Source organism: Pezoporus occidentalis, unplaced genomic scaffold (genome assembly GCF_034315485.1).
Source record: "Pezoporus occidentalis ecotype Australia unplaced genomic scaffold, CSIRO_AGI_Poc_V1 ctg186, whole genome shotgun sequence".
NCBI lineage: Eukaryota > Metazoa > Chordata > Aves > Psittaciformes > Psittacidae > Pezoporus > Pezoporus occidentalis.
Genome location: NW_026913704.1, coordinates 1,051,813 through 1,078,246, shown reverse-complemented (window position 1 = coordinate 1,078,246; position 26,434 = coordinate 1,051,813). Strand labels below are relative to the sequence as shown.

General features: G+C 42.2%; 1 protein-coding gene across 7 annotated transcripts in view; it reads right to left on the bottom strand.

The window, feature by feature from the left end:
* Nucleotides 1-26,434, bottom strand: part of NTNG1 (netrin G1) — a 176,951-nt gene that overhangs the window by 52,667 nt on the left and 97,850 nt on the right. For all 7 annotated transcript variants that reach the window (XM_062615917.1, XM_062615911.1, XM_062615914.1 and 4 more), the window contains exon 4: nucleotides 9,412-9,584. In XM_062615917.1, coding sequence (XP_062471901.1) covers nucleotides 9,412-9,584 — 173 coding nt within the window. The remainder of the gene's footprint in view (nucleotides 1-9,411; nucleotides 9,585-26,434) is intronic.

Here is a 26,434-nt window from a genome sequence, read left to right as displayed (position 1 = left end):
TGTAAGCAAGGTTGTAAAGTCAAGTTAGGAACATTTGTGACTTGTGGTATGGCCAAGACAATGTCTAAGTAATTGCATTTTCAGAATGACTACAATAAATAGATCTTTTGTGCTTCACCGTATCAGTTCTGAGGCTCATGTCAGAACTGCAGCTCTCTGATTTCATATTCTGCGGAACCTGTGGTTGGGCAGATCACTGGGCACCGCACTGGAGAAAGCACTTGCTGCTAACTGAGCCCTGCACTCAGATGTTGCTTTCAATTCTAATTATTTCTATTTCTGCTGAGATTAACAAGTATTTTAAAAAATTTTAGAATCATGAGGTATTAAAAGCTAAATAAGGATATCCTTATAACAGAACAATGCTATTATAATTTTAAAAGTGTTTTTTATTTTCAGTTGGGATGATGTAAGAGAATTCTATCCCTTTGTCTTAAATGTCAAAAAGGCAATCAATTTTCAAATATTTTTCCCTGAAGTTTCAATAGCAGCTTCTTTACATTTTTGCAAGTCATTGTAGAAGTTTTAAATTAGCAGGATTCACTTTCCTTTATACACTGATGGAACCAGCACAAATATTAGATAAAATACAGATACTGTGTTCTCGCACTCATGCTTCCACTGTGAAATGCTATTTGTATTTCCTCTGGGTATGCTCCCCCGCCGCAAACCTCCTTCTCTCCTACACACACATACAAATATCCTTCCCCTTCTCTCCTGAGCAGATTGTAGCAAAGGGAGAGGTTTTCCTGCAAGTCTGCCCTCCTCATTTTACTGTATTTAAAATTTTTCAATGAATGCATAGTGATAAATAATTCCTGGGAAGAGAATAATGAAAGCAAGATGCCTGTTAGCCTGAAGGGCTCTGTATTAACCTTGCAAAGTCGTCTTCAGGTTCTGTACAAAAAGCTCTTTTGCTATTTCTGCACAGAGTTTCTGGGTTGGTCTGACATTCTGTAACCAGCTTGATTTCTGTAATACCAGGTATCCCTGTGTATGATCATGGGCCTTGATGGTACACTATTTTATTTCCTTTCTGCTGGAGTGAGAACAGCACTTAGGAGTTTGTCTGGAAAAGAGCTGGTTATGTAGGGCCATGAAGCAGGATCCATTAATACTGTGTGAAAACCACACATATGATGGAAAATTATTCTTAGTACAAGTGTTTTTGTGAGATCTGGAGCTACATATTGAGGCTAGCTCTTGAATTCAGCTGGGCTGTATTTGGTGCAAGTCCTTAGGTAAGGAGGCACAGGAGGTGTGATTCTGTTAGCGTGGATGCATGGGGGGTCTGACCACACAGCCCCGACACCCAACAGGCTGCTGGGAATCATCCCACCACTGCCAGCATTTTGGATGGAAACTGGTATGTTATATGTGATACGGATTGTTTCCAGTAAACCTGGTATTGAAATCTCTTGAGTATTTTGCAGCAGTGAAATTATGTGAGCAGGTTATAGAGAGAGATGAAGAATCAGGCCCATTACCTCTCTTGATGCACAACTCTATTCCTCTAGACATAAAGAGTAAATAAACCCAAGTGATTGCATTTATGTCTATTCAGTTGTTAAACCAAAGCAGTGTTCAGTCTGAATTATCTTCCAGTTGAAATCACTGGGATGGTTATTAATGGTAATAGTCTTACAGTAAGAAAACAGCAAGTGAAGTCTGCAAAGAAAGTTCAGGGGTAGCTACTGCCCCCGAAATGGCAAACATTGCAGAAGAAAGTCTCTAATACTATTTATTAATTTTTATTTGACCTGAGGGTAGTGGTTTGGTATATTACATGTTCACTGCAAGTGCATCTAAATATACATGTGTTAACTTGAGAGAAAAAAAATCTGGTGTTTTCATTTCATATGATCTTCTGCATCTGCCTTGTAATTTTCTCATTTCCCCTTTTACCAGAAAGGGGTTGTTTTAGCTTTTAGCTATTAGCTACCATGTAGCTGACTATTGAGAATGGAGAAAAAAGCAAATCAGATGCTAGCAAAGAAAGCAAGTTTTTTATTTCTTCTATTCCTTGTGTCAGTGTTAAATCCATGAAACAAAGAAAAAGCATTTAGCTTTTTGTGAGAAGAACCACACTGCCACTTCCAGTCTCACTTCCAGAGCAGCTGCGGTCCCCCTGACCACCATCCTCAGTGCTTGTGTGTGCTTCCTGTCAGAAGTGCATTTAATGCAGCCAGGCTACATCTCTTCCTGGGGAGGGACTACACGTGGGATGAAAGAATTATTCTGTCAGCTTGGTCTTGGGTACCATATTTCCCACAGACTTTTCTATCTCTTCTCCATCACAAGCTGAATGTGCACCCACTGTACAACAGGGATCTGGGGACAGCTTCCTGCTGCTATCAGAACACTATACCCACCCAGCTCGTAACTCACATTCAGGGAAGGAGTGTCACCAAGAGCTCAGTTGAATTATCCAGGTGAGGTGAATGCAGCACAGAGACTGAGAATTAGGTACCTCTTCCTATGAAGACATGCCAGGATATGATGATAAATTATGCAGTGCAAGTTTGGATTCATATTAATTGCTGATCAGAGCTGTGTGAGATCTTTTCTGACAAAAGAGACATCCTTATAATTGCCCTCTATACCACACATTTTAACTCTTAATCAGGAACAAAATGTAGAGCTTTCCAAGGCAAAGAGTCAGAGCAGGGCTGTTAATGTCACCTCTGATCTTTTGCTAGAATAGCTGTGCTGCATCATGACAGCACTCCCTGCATTAAGTCTTTTTCCCTTTGCAGCTCCTCCACTGAGGCATGATTGCAGTATCAGATCCTCAGCAGCAATTCCCAAAGTTTTGAATTCTCTAGTCATTTAAAGCCCTGAGAAGCTGGAGGAACCTAGCATCTTGTAATCCCTTAAAAGGAGTGATTGTTATGATCATAGGAATAAACTTTCATTTATTGTCTAACCTGTATTCAGCCAAAGGACCAGACACAGTGGAAGACACAGCTCTTAGGAAATTTCACTTGTATTTCATTGCAACAGCCCTGGAACTCCGGCTTTTGTTAATTTAGCAGCTGCTTGCTCTGTAAAGATTGAAAAGTTTTCAATTTTTAGAGGAAGACCTGCTTAGATGAAGCCTGTTATCCTTTACCTCTGCCTTCCTATGCAATATTGCCACAAATTAATGGGACAGAGAAAATATTTAGTTACTGGTTTATTGGGTAACACCTTTAAAAACATGGATGACTTTTAATGACTCCAAACCAGTATTGAATACTCTTTGTTGAGGAAACTACCACTGAGACCAAAGTATTTTTCTCAAGTAATCCTAATTTATTGACAGAATATTGGATATTAAAAACTTCAAAATCCCAAACCAGACCATTTTTGGAACTTTGAGTATCCTAGAACAGACATTTTGCCTTCCCACACTGCTGCTTAAGGCTTAGAACCCTCTTTAATTGCTTCTCTTCACTGTATACAGCAAAAATAGAGTTGTTTGAAACCAGTGATGGATGGCAGCAATTAATTTCCCAGCAACAGATGCCACCATACCCAGCCCAAACAACCAGCTCAGCAGGGGTCACACAAGAAGGTAGAATACTGCAGAAAGATTTTTCAAGTTCTTTTGAAAAAAAAAACACCAAAACAGGCACATTATTTGTAGCATGTTGGCTTTTCGATATGTATTTGCAATGTTTTGTTGGCCACTGCACAGGATACCAAGTTGGAGAGAAGTAATTTTATCATTTGCAGGTGTCTCTGACACTTCTGCCTTCCTGAATCTCTTGATACATTATAGTTTTGCCCTCACCACCAAGTATCCTAGCCTGACATAGCTTTTGTGTAACATCTCCCTGTGGCTTTACATCCTCTATAAGCTTCATGAGCCTCAAATTAATGTGCAATATAAAATAGGAACAATAACAAGCTTTGCTGTTTTGTAACATTGCATTCATATCTTTCTTTTTCTCTATGAAAGTTCAAAAATCTTCAAGGATCAAAAATTTACATTTTATGTGTCCCATTTCTTCAAACTGAGATCATGTGGGATCACCTCCTCTGCCTCAGTCCTGAAGTAGGTACTGCAAAGCTCCTTCCAGTTTTTAGGGAGGACACCTGGAAAATGGGACACTATATACTTTATGAGACTGCTTTGATGGGACAGCAGAACGTGTGATCTTTTCTGTTACAGGGATCCTTACCACTTGGATTTCTGAACAGAAAGCCTGTCCATCCCACAACCTCTTTACCAATTTAATTTACACAGGTCCTTCAAGATGGCTTTTTGTTGGCAAATATTCATGGGGGAAACTACAAACATGGATGAGGGCAATCAGTGCAATACTTCAAGTGCCATACTTTTTTGGTCAGAAGCTGTTTATGTGGCAGGTATGTTGCAGTGATGCCTTGTAAGTCTTTTCCCATCCAGGGAGGATTAAGGCTGTGTGGCTAAGACAAAGACTGTACTTTCAGATGTGGGGGGCGGAGATGTGCAGGGGGACACGACCCCCTGCAGGAGAAATTCAGTGAACTGATTGGGACTATCTGCCTAACTGTTGACTGAAAAGAATTACCAATGTTCCCTGTGTCCTGCTCAATCCTTTGTGTTGCATTGAACTATGAATTAGAAAAGCCATGTAACAGCTAGGAGGAGGTTTTCACTGAGTGTCAAGCAGTTCTCATACAGGTTATTGGTTGTAGCGGGACAAACAAAAAGCTAGCAGGCTTTGATGGATGGAAGCCCAGCACAGTCTTAGACAACTCTGTCTGATGGAGAAAAGAACGTAAGTGTCAAAGATGATCTAAACAACAGGAGGAAGAAAAGGGCTAGTGCTTTCAGACACATATGACTGCTGAGGAGAAAAGCTGTCTTGTAATACCAAGTATAGAGAAATTCAATAAGTTCACTTTGAGTGTCAAAACATATTGCAGAAAAAAACTATCCATGGAATGTGGCAGCACAAGGGAAGAAATGTCATCACAAAATAGTCAATAAGATAGAGTGGAAATATAAAATAAACGCTATGCAGTAGACAAATGTGGAAATATTTTTAGTACCAGTAAACAACAGAGTACTAGGTGTCTTTCACAAGCAAAGCAAAGCAAAAATGTTTTGTGTTCTCCTGAAAAACTCATGTTGACTTAAAATGAGAAGGATACAAAAACCAGTTTTATATCAAGGTTTAGGCTGTGCTTGAAGTATAATCTAGAATGGTATTTCATGATCTGTAGCTTGAAATAGTGTAATAAAGTCTTACAGGCCAAAAAAGAAAAAAAAAAAAAAAAAGGTAGAAGCAGAACAATGGAAACAACGTAAGTTCCAGTTGGGAAAGATTTGGAAATAGACATCAGGCTTTTTGTTGAATCTGAACAAACCTGCAAATTCAGAGGATTTCTAAAAAAAAAGGATCTTTTTATTTTGGGTGGGGAAAAAAAACAATCAAACAAAAAGCCAACAACCCCCAACCCCCAAAAACCCATACCCACCAACAAAAAAAAACAAAACCCAAACAAAACAAAACCAACCAAACCTCCAAAAACCTTCCAAGTGTTTAATTTATACAACTATTTTTAGCTGTATCTTTTTTAAGCACACTCATATATAAAAAAAAACCAAACTTCAAATCCCTTTAAAATTTAAATATTTTGGTCTCCGGTGGAAAAGACAGACTGAAAATTGGATGAAAGAAGAGTATCAAAGGGACACTATATTATACAAAACATCCCCAGGGAATTAAAGTAATATACCAAGGGAAATTTAGGGTCAAAACAGAGAAGCCAATTCGATCAACAAGTTCCAGCAGCTATTTACAGAATTCATTCCTGACTAGGGAGAGTATAATGCTGCATTGCTAACCACACGGTAGAGATGGTGATGTAAACACAGCAAGGTAAGTGAAATTACATTGGATGTGTAGAGTTTATATAATAATACAAAAAATTCATATTCTCCAACATATGCAGCACTAGATCAGGAAATGACAAAAGAAATGAAGGTTTTACATACCATAAATGATTGCTGCTGGTAGCAAGCAATCAGACAACCCACAAGAAGAGAACATAATTTAGTTCTGACTAGTATGTAGGACCTGATTCAAGAAGTAGTGAGTAGAGAACTACTTCTGGACTGAAAGTCAACATAGTTGTCCAGAAGGAACAGGATGAAAAAATCCACTGTAGTAATATTTAACTTTCAGAGAATGAGCAGATAAAAATGACTTAGTTAAAAGAAAAAAAGAATAGTTAAAAAGATTTAATGGCAACAGCATGGAGGCAGACAAAATGTATGAAAGAGTGAGAATCATAACATGTAACCCATCTTTTTTTTTAATTATAAAAATCAACTATCTTATGAACAACAATAACAAAACACCAACCAACCAACAAAAAAAAAACTAAACCAAAAAAAAGAAAAAAAACCCAGTCATACAAAACCAACACCCAATCCAAAACACCAGAATGAAGATTTTGGAAGTGTTAAGTCATCTCAGTATCTCAGTGAAGAAAGATAGGGAGAAAAAAACCCCCATAAAATCTGTCAAGTTAAATGTAAAACACAGTCTTTTGAGAATCAACTTGCTACAGATTTAAAAGTTAATAATACCTTTTTGTTAAAATAGCCAGTCAAGAAGCAGGAGGCCTCTCAGAGAGATGACTGGGTAGAAAGGCAATCAAGTTATTAGAGTACTGAATACTAAATTAATCGTTTTCACTGATGTTCACAACAAAGAATGTTAGAGAGATTTTCACAATCTGAGGGCGTTTCTCACTGTTTATCATAATCTAAAGGTATTTTAGTAGATGTAAATAATACCAAACTATAAGAATTGCCATAGGTGATGTTCACCCAGGAAGTGTTTTAAAGGAACAAAAATATGACATTCTAAACTAACTATTGTAACCTGTAACCTATCATTTATGTCAGCCTCAGTGCCAGAAGAAGTGTTGCAATTGTGGCACCGTATTTAAAAAGGACTCAAGAGCTGATGACTGTAATAACAAAATAGAAAACGGACATTTTTATGTATTGTAAAAAATTCAATTATACTGAATTGTAAAAAATTCATGTTGTTCTTATTTCTAGAATATTGTGTAGTTTTAGCCGCACCAAATTAAAAAATGACATTAGAGAACCATCACAGATGACCAGAGATGTGGCATGGTTTCATATATGCTAAGATTAAATAGATTAGGAGTCATCATTCAGAAAACAGGCTGGAGGAGTGGGCATTGCAAGTCTGTATAATCATAAACAGTATAACGGACATAAATAGGGATATATTACTCTGTTTCTTCCTATCTAAGGAGATACAGGCTTAATGATATAAAAACATTTAAAGAAAACAAAAGGAAATACCTTTCACTCACTGTGTCTTTAAAATGTGAAATGTATTGCCATAAAATGTCACTGAGTTAAAGCTTATGACAGTTGGGTCTCTGCTCGGCAGCTAGTAAACAATAAGATGTGTGTGAGTAAGTTGGAGGATCCAGCTCAAAAAGACAGTTTATTGCAGGCAATTGGGATGGCAAAGAAGAAAACCTTTATACTTCTTCCTGTTTGACATGAATTCCTGCTGCTGATCACTGCTGAAGTCAGGATTTGAGGGTGTGTGGAGTATTCATCAGCTCAAACACGTTTACATTTTCATGATGATATCATAATAATAGTAAAACCTTGGGAAGACTGCCTATTAGTTGCAAAAAGTTTTGATTATTGATGGAGTTGTACATCTGATGGAATTCAATAAAGTTGAAATTTGTTTTAACAAGCTTCAGGCATCCTTTTGGTGGGTGCTAATTCCACAGTTCCGTCTGGTGTGTGTTCAACTGATTGGAAATGATGTAACTGACAGAGCAAGCTGCATTTAGACAGATCCCTGATGTTCAGATGTACCTTGTCACTAGTTTAGATGATTGCTGGGGTAGCAACTGAATTTTATATATTTATATATATACACATACACACACATATATACGTAGAAAGAAATATATATGTGTGCATACATATGTATGTATGTGTGTATATGTATATATAAAATATATGAATAAAACCAACTTGGTAAATCTCATCACTTTTTCTGAACATAGCTTTAAAGTATTTATTCTGTGATCCACACTCACTTTTTATAACATGTGAGAAAGTGAATACTCTTACAAAATGTTTTTCCCCCGCTTTTTGGAAGTTCATTTTTTTTCTGCTCAGTAAAATTTTTATCATAATTTCATGCTCCCACACTTCACGGTTTGTTACTTGGTCTACTACTCTCACATGTAACTAGATAAGGTCCTGCTTCCTATGATATTAATTTCTGAGTTTTGATTCCTCACAGCGGCTGCTTTGAAGTCTTAGATAACATTCTGAGCATTGCACATTGCTCCTGGTATTAAACTTTTCATTCAATTGCAGTACATATCTCTGTTTCTCCCAAATAACTTTTCAGTAAATTGTTATATACTAATCTTTTAAAATGAATGTTTTGCTTTTAATCAGGACAAAACTGTGGACTATTCTTAAGCTAGTAACTTCTGTTAAAAGATTTGGTGATTTATTTTCATCTTCAAGCCTTTCTTCAAAGGAATTTAAGTCTGCTATTCAGAAGCATTCTAAACTATTGTGTATTTCATACATGCATGAAAGGAAGAACTGGTGCTTGTACTTCTCTTTGTGACCTCTCTTTCAGCAGCTTGTTCTTTTCAACCCAATCCTGTCCAGGACCAGGAAATGCATCTGTCAATAACTTCCTTTGGGCAATATGTGTGCTGAAGTAGTGTGCACATGTGTTGTTGAATGGTTATTAGCTGGAAACAAGCAGATACAAAAACTCTGGGCTTGACCTCCCCTTCCCCCTTCAACAGAATGATTTAAAAGAATGCATGTGAATCTGGACTGCAAGTCAACATCAGGTAAAAATTTCCTTTACCAGCCACTAGATCTTTAGCTATTAGTTGAAAAAACTTGGTCTGAGAATACTTAACTTCCTTAAATGGGCAAAAAAAATGAGCAAGGGCCTCATCTCACATGTTGAGCTGAGGCTGTTTTGACACTCGAGTCAGGAAGGACGTATGAATGGAGGTGGGCACTGTGGCTGGAGCAGTATTAAAGATATTCCCATGGATTTCTCTCCTCTGTATGATTTTTATGTGAAGGGCCTAATTCTTCCATTCGTTAGCCCTTTCTGTGCACTGTCACAGGATTTGTCTGTGGATACAACTATGCAGTTCTCACGCAATTTATTTACAACTATGTGAGTGCATAGATATGTATACTATGACAACATAATTTGCAGACAATATGTAGACACTTAAAACAATTTGACACCTTGTCCAGTTATATGCACCGAGTCATACAGACATGACAAACTTTTGCCAGTATTAATCTTCCTTCAGAGTCATAACATGGGGCAGAATTCTAATGATGAAATAACCTTGTTATATAGAACTACTTACAGATATTAGCAGTGCCCTTAGGTATAGGCAGGTAAGAACCAGGACTCCATGGTCGGCCCTGATAATTCTTCTTGCATTTTCCACAGTCTGGGCCAGTTGTGTTATGCTCACATTCGCAAAGTAGTCTTTTGTTTTCTTCTTTACAGCCAGTAGCATGAAGGTTGCACTTACACCTATTTTTAAAAGGCAAAAATAAAAAAAAAAAAAAAAAAGAAAAGCTATTATTTAAAGGTGAGTTTACATTTAGGTTAAGTCTTAGTAAGCCATTGGAACTATTCTATTTCTGTGTGTTGTGTCTGTATTATTGTTTTAGCATGGTTTACAAGACATCACTCAAATAGCATGTTATAATATCTTCAGCTCTCACAGATCTAAAAGCAGTAATTTCACCAAGACTCCAAGATGCTGAATCTTTTCTTATTTTCACTAACACAGCTCTACTGAAATCAACTGAATTATTCATAATTTTCACTACAGATAGATCTATAATGCTGCAGAAATTCAAGAGTTACTACTCCCAGGAACAAAACAAGACTTCAGCTCATGTCCTTAGAGAATCTGGCCCAAATTAGGATCCAAGTTAGGCCCCTGGAGTCTGAGAAAACAGACTTCAATTAAACATTCTCTGCAACGCCACACTTCAGTAGAAGGGAAGCTCACTATCGTGGTGTTCTGCCATTCTTGTTCAGTGAGTACTTTATTGCTCAGAACGCAATTTTTTTTCCTACTTTAATTTGATGTAGTTCTAGGAGCTGAAGGTCAGAGGAAATATTTTGGTAGGCACATTTAGTTTTACTTAGTAAAGAACACCTAACCAGACCTTGCAACAAAACCATTAGCTAAACCAGATTCTGTATCTGGTCTTAGAACAATCTTGTGTTCCTTAAACTCCACTCTTTCTGTGAAACTAGGACACTTACAGCATGGGATGCTGGTTTCATGAACAGTAAGGTGTTGTCACCTCTTTCCATCCCTTTCTGACAGATGTCAAACCCAGCTAAAATCTGTTTCTGTTTGGGGCTGGGCAGAAAATTAATATATTCAACAGCCCTGTCTGTTCGTTTTCCTAATGATTGTACATTTAGTGAGGTAAAGGGTTCTCATGTAGTCATCTGTCACCTGTTCTATATAGTGACCAATAATTAAAGCAAAACAACACATGGAATGGCCAAGTGGAAATTAACAGCTGTCAAACTGACTTCCATTTGGCAGGAAAATGACCTGAAGTAACTGGCCACATACATATATATCCCCAGGGTAAAACAAGCTTGCAGTTGTCATAAGTGGCTGCTGGAGAAAATCCACAAGAATCTGTAATACAGTAGATGATGGAGCATTCTCCTCAGTGCTAGAGATGAGACAGATAAAAATGCCATTATTTGAGCATTGCTCATTCTAAAGAAAAAGAGGTTCAGCTCCTTTTAAACGAAAATTAACAAAATGTATTCAATATGCTAGACAAAAAGTGTGATCATTTCCAAAATATTGATGCTCAAACACTACATCAATTGTAAAGTAAATTTTCAATGACTAGCTACTGCAGAATGAAAGATGCCTGTTTGCGTATTAGTAGATGAGATGCGCTTATTCATGTACAGATTGAAGATTCTGGTGAATGGCACTGCTGTTAAAAAATGAGAGATGTGTGGTTTTACTGTCCACAAGAATATGAAAATGGAAGACTCCCAAACAGGAGAGATACATAATAATGACAAGACCAAACAAGCAGATAGAGAATCAGAAGAGAAAAAAGCTGGAAAGACTGTGGACAGCATGGAGTCACTAGAATGAAAGAGAGAGGAACTGACAGAATTTCTTTCAAGGGGAGATTTGTGTTTTATTGGAGGGACTCATCAGTGTCAGAGGCAGCAAGTGTTCTGACGAAAAGCTGTAGTTCCTAGGGCTCTGAAAGGATGCTGCAGGCTAGAACTGGAACTGAGGTGAGAAAAATAAGTGTAGGGTATATCTGCTAATTGCTGTAACTGTGCACAGCTCTCTTAATAAGCACCTGAAAATAGAGAACTGTGTCAGAAAAAGATTGTGTCAGAAAACCTTGTGCTAAGTCTGTTTACACTTCTTAGATGCTGTACTTGCCATATGTTCCTGAAGAGATAGACTGACCCTTCCTCAATTTTGCTTGCACGGTTAAAAGTCTTGGGCAGACTCTGGCCTTATATATCTTCCTCTGCTTCCACCCCCTGTCCCATCCCTCTTCATATATATACAAAAAATATGCATGTATTTCTAGGTATGGATGCATATGCACATGCACAAACAATTCCCACAAAAACTCATGCATATTAATTTCCTTTTATTTCCCCCCATTCCCTAATTCCACTGTGATTCATCTCTTCATAGGCTGCCTCCTCCTTCTCCTTATTTCCCAGGCAAGAGAGCATGGACAGCATGGAATAGATCTATTGATGGTTCTGGTGCCCAGATTTTTAATTTCTTAGGCCAAGATTGCTGCAGAGGAAGGACTTCTTAGCCCAGAGCTGTGGCATCGTGCCATGGTATCTGTTCTGCGGTTCACATGGCAGGGCCCATGCAGTACCACAACAGACATGGTTTTTGCACAATGCAGCTTCTGTGATTTTAGCAACCAAGATCCAACAGAAAAAGGAAAACTATGTATTTTGGAGTTCTGTGTTTGTACCAAATACGGGCAGGTTTTCACAAAACCAGCAAAACGCATTTTCTTGTGGAAGTAGCTGGTTACCTTCTGTGAAATTTTAAAATGCTATTTACAGATCTGAAACAATCAGCCCTCATACAGGCATTCAGAACAAACACACACAAAACAGATAACGTAGGGACATCTTGGTCACTTAGCTTCTTAAATGGAGGAGTTGTTAAATGGCTCTTTCTGCTCTAAACCAGTAAAATAATCACAGATTCATTCAATCAATGCCTTTTTGCAAATCCCCAAAATGATGCATCCTGCCATAAAATTCCAAATAATACTATTTTAAGACAAACAAGAGCAAACTCCCTCCGATTAAAAAACAAAATCCCCCAGAAGTAAACAGCCTCCCCCCCCAAAACCACCAACAAAACCCCCCAGCAATGGGGAGAAAAGTGTAGCTTCTTGGAGTATGATTTAAATTGAATGAGAGAAAACAACAAATTTGATCACTGCAAAAAAGAAGACTGATCAGATCTTATGATCAGACATAAAGGACTGATCTAACACCTTTGTAAGTAGAGGATAGTCAAAACCTAACATTAACATCCAAGCAAAAAAAGAACTGACAATGCTGAATAATCCTAAAACCCATGAGAATAATTAGATATTGCTGTGTGTAATTTCCCAGGAGAAGAAAGTAAGGAAAAATGTGGTCGCTGTGGTGTTCTAAAAGATTAGCTAAAGATCAAGGTAAAAAAATACATTTATATTAAAAATGTCAAATGTAGAGTTAATGAGAGTGTTCTGGTTTAAGCCCAGCCAGTAATTCAGAACCACACACCCGCTCGCTCCCTCCCTCCCTTCTTCCTCCCCTGATCCCAGAGGGATGGGGAGGAGAATCAAAAGAATCCAACTCCCACGGGTTACTCCAGTCTGGTAACTAAGGTATAACACAAACCACTGCTGCTACGACCAATAATAATAATGATAAGGGAAATAACAAGGGAAGAGAATACAACCACTCACCACCCGCTGACTGATACCCAGCCTGACCTGAGCAGTGATCTAGCCCTTCTAGGTAACTCTCCCCAGTTTATATACTGGGCATGACGTGCTGTGGTATGGAATATGCTTTTGGCTAGTTTGAGTCAAGTGTCCTCCCGGCTTCCCCTCCTCCCTGGCAGAGTATGAGACTCAGAAAGTCCTTGGTCAGAGTAAACATTACTGAGCAACAGCTAAAAACATTGCTGTTATCAGCGTTGTTCCCATGCTGAAAGTCAAAAACAGAGCATTGCACCAGCTACTAAGAAGGAGAAAAATGACTGCTACTGCTGAACCCAGAACAGTATCCACCCCTTATTCCATACCATTCACGTCATGCTCAGATCCCACATTTTTCAATATACCATCACTCTTATATATACACACATACACACACACATAAAGAGCTGCTGAGTTCATCCGGTCCATGATGTCAGGCTCCATCTCTTGTGACACTCTTTCAGAGCAGGAGATAGAGTGTGCAGTATTGGATTGTTGCCTGCTGATGGCACCACAGAACTCGTCCGATCACTGCTGAGCTCGTCTGGTTTTGTCAAAGTTCATTCTTTGTTGGAATGATGGTCGGAGGGAAGTCAGGGCCAGTTGCTGGTGACCTGAAGACATCTAGTTGGCGGGCTATAAAAGTGCTACATAGCAGGCAACAGCATACAATTGAGTTCATTGGCTGTTTTCCCCTAAAATCAAATCCCCTTGAGGTAAGCATCAGACTTCCCCATCTTCCCGCATTACCCACCAAGCATATCCAGGTCCTGAGCAAAAGCAATCCCACAAGTGGGTTTCATAGAATCATAGAATAGTTAGGGTTGGAAAGGACCTTAAGATCACCAAGTTCCAGCCTCCCTGCCATGGGCAGGGACATCTCACACTAAACCGTATCACCCAAGGCTCTGTCAGCCTGGCCTTGAACACCGCCAGGGATGGAGCATTCACAACTTCCTTGGGCTACCCATTCCAGTGTCTCACCACCCTAACAGTAAAGAGCTTTTTCCTTTTATCCAATCTAAACTTCCCCTGTTTAAGTTCTAACCTGTTACCCCTTGTCCTATCACTACAGTCCCTAATGAAGAGTCATAGAATCATAGAATAATTAAGGTTGGAAAGGACCTTAAGATCATCTAGTTCCAATCCCCCTGCCGTGGGCAGGGACACCTTACGCTAAACCATATCACCCAAGGCCTCGTCCAACCTGGTCTTGAACACTGCCAGGGATGGAGCATTCACAACCTCCCTGGGCAACCCATTCCAGTGCCTCACCACCCTAACAGGAAAGAATTTCCTCCTTATATCCAACCTGAACTTCCCCTGTTTAAGTTTTAACCAGTTATCTCTTGTCCTATCACTACAGTCTTTAATGAAGAGTCCCTCCCCAGCATCCCTATAGGCCCCCTTCAGATACTGGAAGGCTGCTATGAGGTCTCCACGCAGCCTTCTCTTCTCCAGGCTGAACAGCCCAACTTCCTCAGCCTGTCTTCATACAGGAGATGCTCCAGTCCCCTGATCACCCTCGTGGCCCTTCTCTGGACTTGTTCCAACAGTACCATGTCCTTTTTATGTTGAGGACACCAGAACTGCACACAATACTCCAGGTGAGGTCTCACAAGAGCAGAGTAGAGGGGCAGGATCACCTCCTTCGACCTGCTGGTCACGCTCCTTTTGATGCAGCCCAGGATACGGTTGGCTTTCTGGGCTGCAAGCACACACTGCCGGCTCGTGTTAAGTTTCTCATCAACCAACACCCCCAAGTCCTTCTCCGCAGGGCTGCTCTGAATCTCTTCTCTGCCCAACCTGTAGCTGTGCCTGGGATTGCTCTGACCCAGGTGTAGGACCTTGCACTTGTCATGGTTAAACTTCATAAGGTTGGCATCTGCCCACCTCACAAGCATGTCAAGGCTCCTCTGAATGGCATTCCTTCCCTCCAGTGTATCAACTGAACCACACAGCTTGGTGTCATCCTTTGCCTTTACCTGAAGAAGGAATAATCCAGACTGTCTTCCCCAGCAAATTCTTTATGTGCACCAGAGGAACTTTATCCCCTTCTACAATATGTAAAAGTTCTGACTGGGCTGGGCCAGCCTTGTTGGCAGATCCTCTGGTGTTGACCAACTAGGTGGCTTTTGGTAAATGTGTATCCCGATGTTTGAAAGTCCCACCACCCATTGCTCTCAGTGTAGTTTTTAACAGCCCATTGTACCGTTCAGTTTTCCCAGAGGCTGGTGCATGGATGTACCATTACCCACTCAACGCCATGCTCTTTGGCCCAAGTGTCTATATGATTGTTCTGGAAATGAGTCCTATTGTCGGACTCAGTTCTCTCTGGGGTGCTGTGTTGCCACAAAATCTGTTTCTTAAGGCCCCGGATAGTGTTCCGGGCAGTGGCATGGGGCACAGTGTATGTTTCCAGACACCCGGTGGTTGCTTCCACCATGGTAAGCACATGGCACTTGCCTGGCAGGTTGGTGGGAGTGTGATATAGTCAATCTGCCAGGCCACCCCATATTTGTACTTCAGCCATCGTCCTCCTTACCAAAGAGGCTTTAATTGCTTGGCACATGTTTCACAGTTGTGAATAAACTGGGCTATAAGTGTCCATTGTTAAATCCACCCCTCGATCACGAGCCCATCTGTATGTTGCATGATACAGCCCATCTGTATGTTTGCAAAGATGTTGCAAATCTTTGTCCTCTGGCCAGTCCACGATGACTTCTAGAATTCCTGGATAACTGGGATTTCCTATTTGAGCTTACTGTATAATTAGTGCAGCCCACTTACTCCATGTAGCACCCGTTGCACGATGTGTAGAGGAGACCCTGCCTTTGAACATCCAGCCCAGCACGGGCAAACGGGGTGCCAGGAGGAGCTGTGCTTCAGTGCCAATCACTTCTGAAGCAGCTCAAAAGCCTTCATAGGCTGCCAGTATCTCTTTCTCAGTTGGGGTATAGCTGGCCTCAGGTCCTCTGTATCCCTGACTCCAAAAGCCAAAGGGTTGACCTCAGGTCTCCCCTGGAGCTTTCTACCAGAGGCTCCAGGTAGGACCGTTGTCCCCAGCTGGGGTATAGAGCACATTCTTCACATGTGGCCTGGTCCAGACTGGTCCAAGGGCTACTGCATGAACTATCTCTCGTTTAATTTGCTCAAAGGCTTGTTGTTGCTCAGGGCCTCATTTAAAATCATTCTTCTTCCGGGTCACATGATAGAGACGGCTTACAATCACACTGTAATTTGGGATGTGCATTCTTCAGAACCCCACAACACCCAAGAAAGCTTGTGTTTCTTTCTTATTAGTTGGTGGAGACATTGCTGTTATCTTGTTGATCACATCTGTGGGGATCTGGTGAAAACCATCTTGCTATTTTATTCCCAAAAATTGAATCTCCTGTGCAGGTCCCTTGACCTTACCCCGTTTTATGGCAAAACTGGCTTTCAGCAGAATTTGGATTATTTTCCTCCCTTTCTCAAAGACTTCTTCCGCTGTATCGCCCCACACAATAATGCCATCAATGTATTGCAGGTGTTCTGGAGCTTGCCCCTGTTCCAGTGCAGTCTGGATCAGTCCATGGCAAATATTAGGGCTGTGTTTCCACCCTTGGGGCAGTCAGTTCCAAGTGTACTGGACGCCCCCCCAAGTAAAAGTGAACTGTGGCCTGCAGTCTTCTGCCAAAGGAATCGAGGAAAATGCATTGGCAATATCAATTGTGGCATACCACTTGGCTGCCTTTGACTCTAGTTCATACTGAAGTTCTAGCATGTCCGGTACGGCAGCACTCAAGAGAGGTGTGACTTCATTCAGGCCGCGATAGTCTACTGTTAGTCACCACTCTCCGTTAGACTTTCGCACTGGCCATATGGGGCTATTAAAGGGCGAGTGGGTCCTGCTGATCACTCCCTGACTCTCCAGTCTATGGATCAGCTTATGGATGGGAATCAGGGAGGCTCGGTTGGTGCAATATTGCTGCCGGTGCACTGTTGTGGTCGCGATTGGCACTTGTTGTTCTTCAACTTTCAGCAACCCCACAGCAGAAGGATCCTCTGAGAGATCAGGCAAGGTGGACAGCTGCTCAATTTCCTCAGTCTCCAAAGCAGCAATACCAAAAGCCCACCGGTACCCTTTTGGGTCTTTGAAGTGCCCTCTCCTAAGGTAGTCTATGCCAAGGATGCATGGAGCCTCTGGACCATTCACAATCAGGGGCTTATGCCACTTCCTCCCAGTCAGGCTGATTTCAGCCTCCAATACAGTCAACTCTTGGGATCCTCCTGTCACTCCAGAAATATAGATGGGTTCCACCCCTTGACAGCTTGGTGGCATCAGGGTACACTGTGCACTGATATCTACTAGAGCCTTATACTTCTGTGGAACTGATGTGCCAGGCCATCTGATCCACACAGTCCAGTAAATCCAATTGTCCCCTACCTTCACCTGGCTGGAGGCAGAGCCCCTCTAATAGTGATCACAATATTGGTCACTTACGTCTGGTAGACAGATTAGTCTTCGTTATCACAGGAGCTGGAGTAAAATCAGCTCTTCCACTCCATCTAGGAACCTGTTCATCAGAGACTGAAGCTGCAGCTTTCATGGGATGATCAGCCTTGACCTTTGTTCCCCTCTTCAATTCACACACCCATTCCTCCAGAGCTGAGGTAGGTTTTCCATCCCACTTTCTCATGTCTTCTCTGTGATCCTGCAGGTAAAACCTGGTGGCCCATGGTGTATAACTTCTATACCTTCTCTCTTGAGCAGTAGGACGCCTTTTGTTAATAGCTGTGTGTTGGTACACGTGGGGAGCTGGATAGATCATAGATCATCTCTCAATTGTTTGAACTCCTGGGACAGATTTTCCACAGCTGAAATGATGGAAGGGGTGAGATTGTCCTCGAACTCTCAGAGTTGATGAATCATTTCATCCACTGTTGGTGGTACTATGTCATTCCAGGTTATTGCTGCCAATGAGTGGGCATATGATGATGGTGCACTCCATGTAAATTTCAGCCACATGGGTGGTATCCATTCGACTTCATCTGGATCTACAGATGCATTTCCAGCATTCGGCCTGCAATAGATCATCTCTACAATGGCTGACTCCCTCAGAGACTGGATGCCTTTCTCTCGCATGGTCCAATTGGCCGAATGACTCATAACATTGTCCTTGTATGGAAACCTTTCGTTCACAGCTGCCAAGAGCTGCCTCCAAAGGCTGAGGGGCTGTCTCTTTTGCAATTGCTTTGTCAATTCCCCCTTCCCTAGCAAGTGATCCCAGATTCTTGGTTTCTTTACCTTCTAGTTCATGACCATTGGCCCCACTGTCCCAGCACCAGAGCAACCAGGTGATGATGTGCTCCCCTGGTTGACAGGTAAAATCTTTTCGCATATTCTGTAGCTCAGTTGAGGTCCAGGGTCAAGAAGTCACCTCTTCTTCTTCCTCTTCCTTTGATCTACATAATAACTCTTGTTCAGATGCTGTCCTGTGTAGTAAGTGCGTTGGTTCTTCATCTTTCTTCACAGTACAAGTTGCTTTTTGTGCCTCTTTTTTGCTTTTCCCCTTGCGTACGGGGGCAACCAATAGTGGCATGAATTGGTCCTCTGGTTTAGCTGCAGTGATCATCACTGTGGTTGGAATGGCTGCAGTATCTGTTGTCATGGTTGGTACAGCCGCTGTGCTTGTGGATTGAGTAGCACCAGCAGCTACCCTGTCTGTTTCTGTCAGGGTTTGAGTAGCTGCTGTACTTGTCGCTGGGGTTGCTGTCGTTGCTGTGCTTGGAGTTGGAGTAGCTGCGTTGTCTGTTGTAGTCAGAGCTCGAGTAGCTACTGTACTTGTCGCTGGGGTTGCTGTCGTTGCTGTGCTTGGAGTTGGAGTAGCTGCGTTGTCTGTTGTAGTCAGAGCTCGAGTAGCTGCTGTACTTGTCACTGGGGCTGCTGTACTTGTCACTGGGGCTGCTGTAGTTGCTGTGCTTGGAGTTGGAGTAGCTGTGTTGCCTGTTGTAGTCAGAGCTCGAGTAGCTACTGTTCTTGTCACTGGGGTTGCTGTAGTTGCTGTGCTTGGAGTTGGAGTAGTTGTGTTGTCTGTTGCAGTCGGAGTTTGAGTAGCTACTGTATTTGTCACTGGGGTTGGTGTAGCTGCTGTATTTGGAGTTAGAGTAGCTGTGTTGTCTGTTGTTTTGCCATCAGATCCAGAGACATTTTCTTCCCTTTGAAGGTGCTGGATAGTCTTGAACAGGACTCTGTAAGCATAGGCCAAGCCCCAGCACGTTGACATGATTTGTCCCTCTCTGGTATGACCAGGATGACAACACATCTCATTTACGTGTTTTACTAGTTTTTCTGGATTTTGCAGTTTTCAGTGGTGAAGTTCCAAAGCACTGGAGGGGCCCACTGGCCTTGATACTTGCCCATACTGTCCCACACACCCTGCCACTGATGACTGTCCAGCTTTGCAGGAAATCTCTTGATCCTCCTGTTTCATCATCTAACCCTAGACAAGACCCAAACCCAACTCTGCTTAACTTTCAAGATCAGATGAAATGGTCGTGGGTAAAACACACTCTGCGTGCCAACATGGTGATCCCCATCACAATCAGCAGGAAGGTCTCAAAGGTACTCAAAGGCCATTCAAAACCTTCAGAACTCTCAAATGATGCTGTAAATAGGCTGGTGAGGGGGCTGGGAACATAAGGGAATGTCTCCTTCATACGTTGACCACCCGAGGAGGGAAAAAAAAAATTATGTAATTACTAAACATTATATACTTCCCAAAGTATAGAGGTGATGACCACACTGGGAACACAAGCCAGATCAGGTTCATAATCAATGAGTCTATTATATTACAAGTCATTACCATAAAGTACAGCGAAACAAGAACCTTAGCCCAAGCCCCCCAGCCGATAAACACTAAACCAGCAAATACCAGCTGTAAGTAAGGTATGACATGCTGAAACTCTGAGATCAAGAGCAACAACATTGAGAGCCAATAAATCAGCATTGTGATGAGTGACTATTAATCCAAAACAGTGAATGATTATCACAAGTATGATTAGACACACTCTGGTCAGATCTGTCATTATCTTAAACCTTCGAGACCCACGTTGGGTGCCACAAAGAACTGCCACGGTTTAAACCCAGCCAGTAATTCAGAACCATGCAGCTGTTCGCTCCCTCCCTCCCCTTCTTCTTTCCCCCATGTCCGGAGGGAGGGTGAGGAAAATCGAAAGAATGTAACTCCCACGGGTTGAGATAAGAACAGTCCAATAACTAAGGTATAACACATGCCACTATTGCTACCACCAGTTATAATAATGATAAGGGAAATAACAAGGGAAGAGAATAAAACTGCTCACCATCTGCTGACCGATATCCAGACAAACCTGAGCAGCGATCTAGCCCTTCTTGGTAACTCCCCCAGTTTATATACTGGGCATGACGTGCTGTGGTATGGAATACCCCTTTGGTTAGTTTGGGTCAGGTGTCCTGTCTCTGCTTCCTCCCAGCTTCCCCTCCTCCCTGGCAGAGCATGAGATTCAGAATGCCCTTGGTTGGAGTAAACATTACTGAGCAACAACTAAAAACATTGGTGTTATCAGTGCTGTTCCCAGGCTGAAAGTCAAAACCACAGCACTGCATCAGCTACTAAGAAGGAGAAAAATGACTGATACTGCTGAACCCAGGACAGAGAGCTAGTTCAAGTGAGCATGAAAAGAAATGTTAAACATACCCCAACAAACAAACACAAAAGGTCAGATAATGTGTGGCAAGACATTACCTTTGCTGTCTTAGTGTATAGGCAATATAAAAGTTGGGTTTGGTTTATGATCATTAGTGTTATATAAGTATAAAAAAATTTATGGATTAATAAAATCTGAAGAGATTAAACTGGAGTTGTTGTTGATGTTAGTAACTATGCATAGGGTGCAAAAGAGCAGAAGCATAAGAAAAAAAGACATCCAGAGGAGTGAACCAGAGGTTCTGATTCTCCTCTTGCACCAAGTTTTTGCTGAGGTCACTTCACAGATCTTGGAGAGATTAATCATGTTTCACAGCAAATGAAGGACATAGCTGAATACTGAATTGAGTGTAAACTGCAGACAGTGCTAAAACTTAAAGAGAAGAAAAAGCATCTGTGGGAAGCAAATTGAACATAAGCTGGAGGGTACTGTGTCTGGGGAAAACCAAGCTGATAACCACATTCCGTGCTGTATGTGGAGGGGCATTTTTACTGGAACAGGGAAATGATATTTTGTGTATGTCTGGTTTTCTAGGGAGGCTGCACTTGGAATTGGGCAATCTGTCCCAGGGACCTCATGAGAATTATGTATGGACAATCTCAGAGACTTCTGCAAAGAAGAGAAATGCCTGTTGTGCTCAAGGGATAATGCCTGTTGTGCTCTGGATGAATAAAAGAGGTAAATGTGCATAGTGGGGCTGAGAGATGACCACAGTACAATAAAAGGTACTTCTTTTTGCAGGATAAGCAGTAAGGAAAATTGAAATATTTAAGGTTGCAGAAAGACTATTTACCTAAAAGTACCATCCAGATATGCCATGAGAGAACCACTCTTGTGATGAGATATACTGGCCTGTGAGCAGTGCAAAACCAAAGCAGCACAGGCTGGACTGTAGGCATTTCAGGTAGCTGAGAATCAGCTGAGCACCACTGACCTGGTAGTTGACTTGGGCTCTTGTCATATCACTGTTAGGATGTGGACATCAGCTTCCTATGGAAGACTGCCCAAGTTCAGAGTCCTTCATCTGTCTCATCTCTTTTTTCTAAGGAAAATTACCTTTCTTCTCTGCTCCAGAGGTAATATTTTGTTAACGTATGTGAATATATAATCACAGAATCATAGAATAATTAGGGTTGGAAAGGACATTAAGATCATCTTGTTCCAGCCTCCCTAGTTAGGGTTGGAAAGGACATTAAGATCATCTCATTCCAGCCCCCCTGCCATGGGCAAGGACACCTCACACTAAACCATGCCACCCAAGGCTCTGTCCAACCTGGTCTTGAACACCGCCAGGGACGGAGTATTCACAACTTCCCTGGGCAACCCATTGCAGCACCTCACCACCCTTACAGTAAAGAACTTCTTCCTTATATCCAATCTAAACTTTCCCTGTTTAGGTTTTAACCCGTTACCCCTTGTCCTATCACTATAGTCCCTAATGAATAGTCCCTCCCCAGCATCCTTATAGGCTCCCTTCAGATACTGGAAGGCTGCTATGAGGTGTTCACACAGCCTTCTCTTCTCCAGGCTGAACAGCCCCAACTTTCTCAGCCTGTCTTCATATGGGAGGTGCTCCAGTCCCCTGATCATCCTCGTGGCCCTCCTCTGAACTTGTTCCAACAGTTCCATGTCCTTTTTATAATGATAAATTACTACTGAAAATCCTAGTAAAGTTTGTAATTCCTTTAGACACTTGCTTGGAAGGGCTGTTCCTAGCTGTTCCTGCTTTAAACCTGAGAGAGTAACAAAAGCCTTAATTAGATTTACATAAAAAGCACATTGAACACAAAATGTCATATAGTCTTTGTAGATGTTCCCATTAGGAGAACACGGTCACTTTGGCTGCATGTATAATAACGGAGAAGTTCTGAAAACCTAAAAGACTGCTTCCATAGCCTGTGTACTGAGTTCCAGATGACAGTACTTCATGCCTGTATGGTTTCTTGAAATCCAAAGAAAAAAGTCAAAGTATTTTACAAGGTAAAATTCTGTACATATGGCCAGAAATGCAATTACTCGGTAGCAGTGGGTGCATAGCAGCTGCCTGGCACATCAAGAGGCAATTGAGGAAACTGTAATAAATACAGCAGTATAGAGAATACAGGTTAAATTATGGTAAATGTCAGGATGTATGCTGCAGCTTTTGCACTGCATTGTCAAAGAGCTTAAGGGCAAAAAGAAGGATAAAGCAAATGTTAAGGGCAAGGTGCAGTTCTCAGATACAGTGTACACTCACCATAAATGGCATTGCTGAGGTGTAATGCTTCATACATCTTTACAATGAATGCCTGAAGACCATGATTATAAATATTAACAACTCCCTGAGCAATTACAGGGAGATGCAGGCCTTGAAACAGCTTTCTACCTGAAGGGAACAGTTGTCTGCCTGGTTTATCTGGTGACAGTTTCTCCAGACTTTCCTGTGTTGATTGTTGTAGGCGCGGCTCTGTCAGTGTCAAGCTCATGGAAGCAAACACCATGTACACACAATACTTGTCTGCATCTGGAAACTTCCATCCTGATGTTTCCACAGCTCAGCTGATATCCACCTTTCCAGTTCAACTCTTTTTGCTACGCAGGCTGGTTACATGCAAGAACACATTTCCCTCTAACGTGGAAATTCAATTTTGAACCACTGGAGATTGATATTGCTGTCCAACACTATAAACTCTAATTGTGTGGGAGAACAAATTTGTTTTTCTGACCACTCATCTTTGACAGACTCATTATCTTGTCATAAAGCAACTGAAATGATATTTTTGGCAGTTACATAAGGTGCAGGAAGCACTCCGGTGTGTTGAACGAGCAGTGCTGTTGTAGTGGGAGCAGGAGCCCCAGGCGTGCTGCATTCCTCACAGACTCTATTTACATACAGACAAGTGACATTAAAATGCTGTAAATATCACTAAGGTAATTGCTAATAGTGTGCTGATGCTCTTACATGTGAGTGCCAACCAACAGACTGGGTGTCACATGAGGGGTTCATTTATGTTTAAGAGATCATTCATGAGAAAGACAAGAGAAGCTCTTTGATGCATATATAACAACTAGCCATATGTTCCTCACTTAGATACATCTTTGGATCATTCTAGGTCATCACCAAAGTTTACAAAATCAACTTAAAAACAACTTATAAGCCCTCTGCACAGACTCTTCACTTTTACATGCCACAAGTCAGCTCTTTGCTGTCAGGTAAGTAAAGCCTGAACTTGCAGAGGAGTTGGCATGTTTGCCCTTCACATTACTGCCCACACAACTTAAAATACCACTCCCACATGCTTTTAATTAGGCATTTTAAAATTCTATTAGCAATGTTAGGAGCCTTAGTCAGCTCCCCAGTGCTAACAACTGCTTCCAGCACCTTGTTACACTTGTCCTAAAGGACTTGGCTGTGTTTAGCATGACATCAAATATGTTAAGGTTGTCATTACATTATGCTTCTCAAGTTTACTAATGAACTTGAAACAGCTTCACCAGTGGGATTTAGTTTTCTAATATAATGTAGACAAAGATAATAATTCCATATTGCAAATACATTGTAAGTGATACCTTAGCCATGAAGGTTGAGGAGATATAGGTTGAGAAAGTGAAAATTAAAACATAACCCCCTTTAAAATACGCCATGAAATCTTTGGTCTAAAACCAGCTTTGCATCTGAAACATTAATTTTTTTTTCAGGTTTTATGTTTTTTTTTAGGTTTTTTTTTTTTTGACACTTTATGAGACAAATTCATCATAACTGGAGAAACTGTACTGGTAAGTGACAAAACTCTTGCACCGATGAGTATACAAAGTAAGTATAGACTCATAGAATCAGCTCTGTTGGAAAAGACCTTTAAGATCAAGTCCAAGCATTTCCCCAGGACTGCCAAGCCCACCACTAAACCATGTCACTAAGGGCAAACTATCTCTACTCAAGATGTCCCCTTATGGCTGCTCCTCATGATCTCCACTTGCAGCCACCTCTCATATGCTCCCCATAGTGGTCCACACTGTATAGCTGAATCCCCCCATTGCTGCTCCTCACACCTCATGGCTGCTCCTGCTCTCCCCACATGATCTTTCCTCAGGATCTCTCCTCATGGCCACACCTCACATCCCATGGCTGCCCTTGCTCTCCCCTCATAATCTCCTCTCATGACCGCCCCTTCTTTTTCCTCACGATCTTCCCTCATGGCCGTCCTTCATCTCCCCTCATGATCTCCCCTCATGGCTGCCCCTTTTCTTTCTTCATGATCTCCCCTCGTGGCTGCCTCTCCTCTCCCCTCACATTCTCCACTCATGGCCGCCCTTCCTCTCTCCACATGATCTCCCATCATGGCCACCCCTCCTCTCCCCTCATGATCTCCCATCATGGCCACCCCTCCTCTCCCCTCATGATCTCCCCTTATGGCTACACCTCACATCCCATGGCTGCCCCTCCTCTCCCCTCACATTCTTCGCTCATGGCTGCCCCTCCTTTCCCCACACAGTCTGTCCTCATGATGACCCCTCATCCCTCATGATCTCCCCTCATGGCCACCCTTACTCTCCCTTCATGATCTCCCCTCATGGACGACCCTTCTCTCCCCTCATGATCTCCCCTCATGGCTGCCCCTTCTTTTTCCCTCAAGATTTCCCCTTATGGCTGCCCCTTCTTTCCCTCCATGGTCTCACATTATGGCCTCCCCTCTTCTCCCCTTATGATCTCCCCTCATGGCTGCTTCTCATCTCCCCTCATGGCCTCCCCTTCTTTTTCCCTCACAATCTCCCTTCATGGCTGCCACTCCTCTCGCCTTATGATCTCCCCTTATGACCACCCCATCTCTCCCATCACAATCTTCCCTCGTGGCCAGCCCTCCTTTCACCTCATGATCTCCCCTCATGGCCTCCACTCCTCTGCCTTCATGTTCTCCCCTCATGGCCACTCCTTCTATCCTCTCATGATCTCCCCTCATGGCCACTCTTTTCCCCTCAAGATCTCCCCTCATGGCTGCTCCCTCATGATCTCTCCTCATAGCTACGCCTCCTCTCCCCTCATGATCTGTCCTCCTGGCTGCCACTCCTCCTTTCCCCTCACAATCTCCCCTCATGGCTGCTTCTCATCTCTCCTCATGGCTGCCCCTTCTTTTTCCCTCAAGATCTCCTTTTATGGCTGCCCCTTCTTTCTCTTCATGATCTCCGCTCATGGCCTACCCTCCTCTTCCCTTATGATCTCCCCTTATGGCTGCTCCTCATGTCCCCTCATTACCATCCCTTCTTTTTCCCTCAAGATCTCTTTTTATGGCTTCCCCTCTTCTCCCCTCATGATCTTCCTTCATGGCTGCTCCTCCTCTCCCCTCAAGATCTCCCCTCATGACTGCTCTTCTTCTGCCCTCACGATCTCTCATGGCTGCCTCTTGCTTCCCCTCATGGTCACCCCTTTCTTCCTCTCATTATCTTCCCTCATGGTCGCCCCTTCCTTCCCCTCAAGGTCTCCCCTCATAGCTCCTCCTTCTTTCCCCTCATGATTCTCTCTCATTGCTGATCCTCCTCCCCTTATGATCTTCCCTCATGGCCATCCCTCCTCCCCGTCTTCCCTCACGACCGCCATTCACACCTCATGGTCACATCTCCCATGATCTCCCTTCATCGCTACCCCTCATC